Consider the following 8851-nt stretch of genomic DNA (forward strand, 5'->3'; position numbering starts at 1 on the left):
TTTGCCTCTGATTCAAAGCCAAGAGCTTGTGCATTTCATATTCATTCCTTCGACCTTCTTTCTTAAGCTAGTTAAAGATCACATTAGATTTTGTCAACAAAGACATTATATGGCAAAATCTATCAGAATAAATAGCTTACTAAGCTCCAGTAGTTTGAAATAAGACCATCATAGAGAATATATATATATATATATATATATATATATATATATATATATATATATATATATATATATATATATATATATATATATATAGAGAGAGAGAGAGAGAGAGAGAGAGAGAGAGAGAGAAAAGAACATTGGCAATGTCATGTTCAAGATGTAGATATTAATAATATATAGTCAAACAAGAAAAAGAAAATGAAATGTACTATGTTCAAAAAACTAGAAGACATGTTTCTTTCAATGCCCGTGCAGTAGAGGGAAGAAAAATATCCTAGAACCTACAATCATCAGTATTAACAAGAGCATCACAAGAAAAAAGGAACACAATTTAAGGTATCAAGAAAATTGATGGAAGAAACATTAGCAGATTGTTCAAACTTCTCTTGCTGTTTAAGCTTTAGACAACACAGAGGAATGATTGCAAAGTTGAAGCGTCTCCAATGTCTATGTTGAACTCAACATATATGACATTCTCACAGGACAATATTAAAAAGGTCTTCTGAGCGAAACAAATCATGAAAAATTTTCTAATCCATTCCTTCAAATATAATAAGAACCATAGACTCTCATTTAAACAGACAAGACATAGGACAGAACAGACTACACAAAAAAACAAACTGATAATATCCTAGTTTGTTGTTCTAAGTGTAATCCAACAATAGGGAAGATGTTTACTCCCAGATGACAACATTACAAAATAAAGTAATTCGCCACATGTACAAAATTATTTGGAGCAGAAACACCATGTAGCTCGTGGATAAGAAATTTACCAGCTACACAAAGTCAGGCATTTAAATACATTAAAAGATTTCAGCTCATCACAGCTCAAGCAATCAGCTGGAAAATGCATTCCACTTAAATACTTTTCTATACAGTATATTTCTCTTCCTAGGAAGTGAATAATTTATGCCAGGAAGAATCTGCCTGACAAACCAAATGTAGCAAGCTCAACAAAATTGGAGATAAAATGCATCAAAATCCAGAAAGTACCTGAAGAACTTCTTTTTCTCGTGAAGCCTTCCAAGACCTAAACTGTTCAGAATCTTGCTTCATTTTATGTTGCAATTGAACCTATTTAATCAATCCAATAAAAATTAGCATTCAATTTATTTGGAATATATTTGTGCAGCTTACATGTATCAGAAACAGACCTTTTGAGACTTTATCCTCTGAATTTCTTCCTGTAACCTTTTAGATGCTTCATCACTCTTCTGCTTTTGCCTCAGCAACTGAGCTTGTGCCTCTTGCTTCTTCTTCAACTCAGATACCTTCATATGTTATTTAGATTGACGCATAAGTAACTGAATGAACCGCTCACAAGTAATCTACCAACAGCAAACCTGAGTTTCAAGCATGTTCAGTTTTTGAATATAGTCTGCCTTCAGCTTTTCAGCACTCTCATCAGAAGTATATGACAGACTTGAAAGGTTGAACCGAAGATCTTCAATCTCCTTCTGCGATTACAAAAAGTGTATGAAAAGGCATGATAAAAGCCTACCAAGTAAAAAATAAAATTTTACCATCAATAATTTCTTTTCCTGCTCCAGCTCCAATAATTTCTTCTCATAATGTTGTTTAAGAAATGCTGTATCAGATTTTGCAAATTGCTTCATTTCCGCCTTCAATGAGAAAAAAAAAAAGCTAACAGGCATGAGAACTTTACCCGTCTTAACAATCTTTTAGAAGCAAGAATCAGAACTAGAGATTGTCAAGAATACTTGAACCAAGGTACTCACAGAAGTTGCAAATACATTACAACGTTAGTAAACTAGATTTGGAACATAAAAGATACAGAAACCTTGACTCTGCTGGCTATGATCATCCATTCACTTAAAGTAAAAAACTTGAGATATATAAAAAAAAAAGTTACTTTTCCTCATAATCTAATGTAAATATTGCATTCAAAATAATTAACAATAAGAATAGAGATTTATTTCTCAGATTCTTCATAATACTAAGTCTTCCTGCACATATGATGTTTGAAAAATGTATGCTTAGCAGCTAAATTGTAGGACTTAAAAGAACATTGTGAAGTCCATCATAATAATTACACAATCATCAACATTGGCATCATCAAATTATGTACCTCCTTTTGTTCCAGCCGTTTGTCCAACTCCCGAAGCTCCTTATCAATTTGATCTTGTAACATGGAGTGTTCCCTCTCTTTTTCATCTTCTTCCACTTCCACTGCAGCATTTGTGACAGAGAAAATTAACTATGCTGAAATCCTAGACTTAGAGTAAATGATATGAGCAAAAACATATTTTGGTAGAAACAACATTATTCTTCTATACCTAATATTCCATTTTAGTCATAAAAAGTAGTTCCATGAATTTTTTTTTTATACAAATGCAATTGCACAACCAGTCCACCAGGTAGCAGTAAATATAAATAAAACAAAATATATAATGCCAGTCCAGGTATAGAACGGAACTGCTTCTTCGACAAATAATTCTGGCATTCTTATGCATCAGCAAATGGTATAAAAAATAACAATAGTATTTTTGTCGTAGGAAAATTGAATTTCAAACACATATAAAAGACTAAAACAAAGATCCAATCATTTTAACATCACCCACAAGCTTGTGAAAGTATTCCCTCTCCATCAGATAACTCGTAGAAATATCTAAGGAATCAAGCTCTTTACTAGAAAGATTCAGAATGATCTTTAATCCATCATTTATCCAATACTCGGAAATCTTGTTCATTAGACTGCATTGATGTCAACATATGCATATAAAGTACAGTCATATGACCACATCACATAGGGCTTTTATGGCCTCTATATGGGGTTTGGCTTCATATTGCCATCCTATGAGGGACCACATATATGGTCACATATGTCTATGGAGCCACCTACATGATCTGGTAAGACTGCATATACAGCCACAACATATTCACATATAGGTATACTGCTATGCCAGATATGCAGTCCATGTATGCAAGAATATGCAGCCATCATATGTGCTATACATTTTTTCACTAGTGCTATTAATACTTCTGCTTAATAAAAATTGTATTACCTGTTAATATTATCTTAGGAGTATCGAACATGTTCATTATAATACTGCAATCTCATATATTTTTGTGTCTACCTTACAACTTATCACTCAATGTCATTCCGCATTTTAATCACATACACCTTTGATTATCTTTTCTTGAATGATTTAAAATCTACTGTATATGCTTCTACATATCCACTTACATACCACATTTTCACAATGCAGTACCTTGATCACCTGCATACCACTTTTTAAATCAATGCATCTATACCTCATTTTAAAGAAGAAAAAAATGTATAGTACAATTGGACAGATTAAATAAACAGTGTTTAATAACACAAGGAACATCAGCGGCAAACAATTAGAGAACCATGCTAAAAGTTTATTTGTTGGAACCTGATGTTACTGTGTTTAACATGTAAAAATCTGATGAGGATGGTATTCAGCTACTTAACTGGAAAAATCAAGAGTCCTCTCAATGCAACCTGAGGCCATATCAACCAAAGCAGGGCAATTCATCAAATAATTTCCACAAGGACGAGAAGAACTTCGAACCCGTAGTAACTCTGCTTCCAACTCTTGGATCTTTTTTATATAACCATTTGTAAGATCTAAGTCCTGTTCAAACACATTTTGCATTAATTTAAGCAGGATGTCGAACATTTAACAATATAATCACTAGAAACTTTCATTGTGGACCTTAATTTTTTCCATTTCATCAATCTCATCCCAGGACGTTCCACTACGGGCTGATTCGATCTTCAAAATCAACTTATCTTTTTCCACCTGATCAAATGATGTGCATTTCCATGAGATAACAGAATACAAGCACCTCAACTTATAAACTGAAGACGCAACAGATCAGTATCTGCTGTGTATGTCTCAATATTATGATATCCTACTGAAAGAGTTCAATTTCAATTTCCAGATAGCATAATATTTGTTTGAACATGCAACTTGAAAAACCTTGAGCATTCATTGATATTATAAAATCTATCACAATTGCAGTCGTAGGTTTCACAATCCTAATTTCACAATTTTTTATAACTACAAATGTAATAAATAGAATCCACTGGTCACCTGTGCATCAAAAGCACATTGTTTTAAGTGCTCACAGATATCTTGGCGCTCCTTTAGCTCCTGACGGAGATCAGCATTGCTTGCTTCAAGCAATGATATTTTATGCCGGAGAACCTAAAAGAGATCATTATTATTTCTATGGACAATTAGGCAGTATCAATAAGATTTTGTACCTGAAGTTCCTCAAAAGGCGCACCTCCACCACGACAAAACTGTAATTCGGCCTGCAATTGCTCTAATTGACTACGCATTCTTTGCATCTCAGCAGCCACTGGGTCACGGTTTATCTATAATTTGATAAATGCAGTGAATTATTATTTCCAGTGACTATGCAGTTTAAATTGACAAATTTTTTACGCTTATGAGGAAGCATACCACTGCTTTGTTCTGGATATTGCGTGCACGATTGGCATATTTAAGAGTATTAATGGTCTCTTCTGCATTTGAATCAGCAGGGCTAATGCAAGCTATCCACAGATATAATTAACGGCAGATCAGATGCAAAGGAACACAAAAAAAACTTTAACCGAAAAGGAAAAGGACAATTTGGATACTCACCTATCATAACTGTTTTGCTATTACCACCAAGAGAATCCTACAGATCAGCGACCAATAAGAACCCACAAGAAGGCTTTCATAGACACGCATTAATACACACATTCATATATCCTAAATGAAAACTTGGATAATGAGTATCAATATCTCAACTTGAAAGTTGGAACATCATAGACTCCTAAGCTTATTGAAGCCTGTTCACTAGTATGCTTGATGTTAACTTTAGCAAACATAATGAAGATGATAAATCTTAAACAAAGACAAGCAACTGTCATGTCATCTACTGTTTCCCAGTGTTCAACTATAGGTGAAGTAGAACAAATCATGAAACAGAGCCACAACTATATAAATACAAAAAAAGTCCACATACTAATAGAAGTAATTTTATTCTACTTTCTAAGGTTCAATCATCATAGCCGCTCAGAGTTCGCAAAGCATTCCAACTGATTACCATAATTTCTTTAAACAGCTCCCACAATTTATTCAAGACTAGGGCAAAATCTAGATTAATATGACTATTTTCCAAAACTAATATACGAGAAAGGTCGTTGAGAAACCATGAACTATTCCAAAGCCAGAATCCCTCACTCAACAAAAATATCATTCACCTAGTAGTCACTGAAGAAGGAAAACAAAAGGCTAAAGTTTCATGCCTGCAAGAGACGAGTCAACTTGCTATCACGATATGGGACATGTCCCCCATCTTTTCGCTTTTTCTCATCTCCAAGTGCACTGATAACGTTGCCAAGAGCTAACAAACCCCTGTTAATGTGTATGCCTGTGTAGGATGTTACATAGTTAATCACCCACAACCATTGGCTAAAAATTAAAATGAGAAATCATCAGCAAAGAGTAATTTTCCATCACCTTCTTTCAGTCGGATTCCATCAGCTCCAGTTCGTTTTGCACGTTCAGAACCAGCAAGATCCACTAGGTGAAACTTTGCAAACAATATGTCCTCCCCAGCTACTTCATTGTTACCCATCCCACTACAAGATCCATTATTGGCTTTCTTTTGCTCCACATATATTGTGAAAATGGCATGTGAACGACTACATAACAGAAACACAGCAAAAGGAAAAATAATATAAAATTGTATATAAAACAAATAGGAGCAATAGGATAAAGATTTCAACATAAATCCATAAGGAACACAATGTCCCTAATAACCAACCAGGTCCTCGATGAGCTTACGACTACATGAGAAGTTCAAGATAAATGTATGTACGTATGTATGTAGTTTAATCGCTTCCATACATTCAGCCACGAATTTCCTATTATTTTATTCCTGATAAGGTATCATAAGATGAACAACTATTGATGTGCTAGTCCAAATGGCACCATGTATTATGGAATTACATTATAATGATTGGCTCTTGAATAAAAGTAGTAATTTCTAGAAAAATTTTCTTATGCTATTGGGTATCTTATAAAACATCAAGATGAATGTTGGCAAGCAATGTTGAAATGATATGTTAAAATCATCTTACAACATGCGAAGCTTAGATGAGAATCTCAAAAGGTAGGACCTCTAAGCAAAGCACACAAGAATATGAAGTCATCCTCCTCATAATGTTCTACTGCTAATTCATTGCATCAAGCATAAAATTGCCACCACAAGTTGACAAAGAAGCATGAACCATGCATGGATGACGAAGGAAAAAATCATCACCCTATTTACAAATTTCAGATGGATTAATGGAAATCCTATAAAGTTGTACATGACTAGATTCACCAAAGCAATGCTTAAGTCAATTATTATAGTTCTTGACGGTATATAGATTTTGTCAACCAAGAGGTAAGACAAACTATACAGCATTGCTTCGAAAATCATCTGATATTTAAATTTTTAAAAAATGCATATTGGATGTGTCAACTAATATTTGCAAATTGGTATTAAGTATGGATTGTTGTACCAAGCATACTGTATCGGCTGACCCGTATGCCATTATGGGTCTTGTACCATCCCAATGGTGCACTGATACAATTTTGGCAATATTACTGGCTTGTACCAGCCAGTACAGTCTCATGCATAACACAAGTCCAACCAAGAATGGTCTGACTGATACATGAAATGGAAATGATTGGTCATAAAGTTGTTTAATAAAATCCAACCTTGATTGATTATTCATATTTGTACTTCCGGTTGCACGGCAAATGGACCCACGAGTTAGATAAGATGCCATCTCCTCCTTCGACTTCACTTCAGCTTCAGTAACACCAGCAAGGGTTATCCCACCATTTGCTGTCTCTCTAATTTGTATCGGAGCTCTAGGCACTGCTGGTTTGACTACAGAAGTACCATCAGTTCGAGATTGTGGATCTAACAAATCAAAGACTTCCTCCTTAAATATCTGCATAGTGAAAAATAAAATTTTAGAAAATAATTCGGTGAGAAGACTAATCAGGCATCTTCCCTATTTGAAGAAAGCACTGCAAATGAGGTGCAACAGGTCACAATATTACGTGAAACCAAATAAACCAATACTGTTTTTTGTTCGTAATTGGTAGACAAATCATGGCTGAGACTGGTGCAAGGTCAAGTTAACCAATACATGGAGGAGAAATCAAATGGTGAAAGAAAAGGACCAACTCTGACATACCTCAATAAAAGATACTCGAACTAAAAATTCTGTTGTGTCCTTCATGGCATCAATCTTTCTAAATATCATGTCCATTACTTCTGGTATAATACCCCCACTATCACCTTCGCCTGTATAGTTAGTTCCCATTGTGTAGGTCTTGCCTGAACCTGTCTGTAGACAAAACAATCAAATCACATGTTAGAACAATGTGAAGAAACATCAAAAATGGATCAAAAGTGAAATTAGATATATAACAAACTACCTGTCCATATGCAAAAATGGTGGCGTTATATCCATGAAATAGTGCATCAATCAAAGGTAGAACACACTCTTCAAAAATGGAGGAATAGAGAGATCCTGAACTCCCATAAACATGATCGAATGTAAATGCATGTGCTCCTATATGAACCTGTATGTTGCACATAGTAGGATCAGCAGTTATTGATGTTATCATGAAACTTGATCATACAATCCTAAAGAAGCTCTGCTGCTAGGATTCAAAATTAGGATTAGAATCAGCGCCAGTTAAAACCACCTCTACCTAGTGGAAAAGGTGAAACCTTTATCGGAAGCGTAGCACAGACCAACTAAAAAGAACATAGAGGGAGGAGGACCACCATTAGAAAACCACAAAATATTCTGGAAATACAGCGGTCTATCACGAAGTAACTTATTCACCACCAGAACTTGGGGGAAAAAAACACATCCTTCATATTTTTCTCAGGCAATGACACAAACAAACAAAAAAAACAATAGAACTTTTTCTCTCGCAAGGACGTAAAGTTCATGGTTTGCGAAATCAAGACCTGGGGTTCCCCAGGAACGACGGTGACGCAATCGGTGCAGCCCATGAGAAGCTCCGTGGTGACGAGCGGCCGGACGTTGACGGCTACCTTGACGCAGTCCTTGTGCAACGCCTTGGCCTCCTCCGAGCTCTCCATCATTGGCAGGATCACGAGCCAAGAAACCTCGAACACCTACGAGCGAAGAGGCAGGATCTCAGACCAGAAGAGGAACCACAGGGACGAAAACGTTAGGGGTTGATCGTCACCTTCGAAGGAGTGGGAGAAGAGGGGGAATGAGACTGGGAATTAGGGCTTCGCGTGTTCGCCCCTCTTCACTTCCCGACCGGAATGTAAGAGCGAACGCTTAACGAATTCGAAAATTAGGACCGGAACGGGCGGCAGGTCAGTCGTCGGTCTCCATTTAGTTCGTGTTCGAAGGAACCAAATGACGATAATGCCCCTATGACGAATTAATATTTAATTGACGTTTTCCCACTAAATGCAAATTCAAATGAGATGAAATTATCTCAATGCCCATCGAATGAGGATTTGCTTATATGCATGCTTGAGGGCGGTATGGTAATTTGAAAAATCATGTGTTATTCTTTAAACTAATAAATTATTTTTTAGGTTTTTCACATCAAATCGATGGAGGAATTATTAATAGGAAGGTATT

General features: G+C 35.6%; 1 protein-coding gene across 1 annotated transcript in view; it reads right to left on the reverse strand.

Moving 5' to 3' along the window:
• The window catches only part of LOC135593927 (kinesin-like protein KIN-4C), a 13907-nt gene extending 5356 nt beyond the window's left edge, over positions 1-8551 (reverse strand). The window contains exons 1-19 of the mRNA XM_065084273.1: positions 8442-8551; positions 8197-8367; positions 7653-7799; positions 7409-7561; positions 6921-7159; positions 5673-5857; positions 5459-5583; positions 4809-4845; positions 4626-4717; positions 4424-4537; positions 4251-4364; positions 3870-3956; positions 3626-3788; positions 2255-2355; positions 1689-1787; positions 1509-1622; positions 1320-1436; positions 1159-1239; positions 1-67 (exon numbers count right to left, since the gene is read on the reverse strand). The exon at positions 1-67 is cut by the window's left edge and continues 5 nt beyond it. Coding sequence (XP_064940345.1) covers positions 1-67; positions 1159-1239; positions 1320-1436; positions 1509-1622; positions 1689-1787; positions 2255-2355; positions 3626-3788; positions 3870-3956; positions 4251-4364; positions 4424-4537; positions 4626-4717; positions 4809-4845; positions 5459-5583; positions 5673-5857; positions 6921-7159; positions 7409-7561; positions 7653-7799; positions 8197-8334 — 2173 coding nt within the window. The 5' untranslated portion in view covers positions 8335-8367; positions 8442-8551. The remainder of the gene's footprint in view (positions 68-1158; positions 1240-1319; positions 1437-1508; positions 1623-1688; positions 1788-2254; positions 2356-3625; positions 3789-3869; positions 3957-4250; positions 4365-4423; positions 4538-4625; positions 4718-4808; positions 4846-5458; positions 5584-5672; positions 5858-6920; positions 7160-7408; positions 7562-7652; positions 7800-8196; positions 8368-8441) is intronic.
• Between the last annotated feature and the right edge of the window lie 300 nt (positions 8552-8851).

This window comes from Musa acuminata, chromosome BXJ1-9 (genome assembly GCF_036884655.1).
Source record: "Musa acuminata AAA Group cultivar baxijiao chromosome BXJ1-9, Cavendish_Baxijiao_AAA, whole genome shotgun sequence".
In the NCBI taxonomy this organism is placed as follows: Eukaryota; Viridiplantae; Streptophyta; class Magnoliopsida; order Zingiberales; family Musaceae; genus Musa; species Musa acuminata.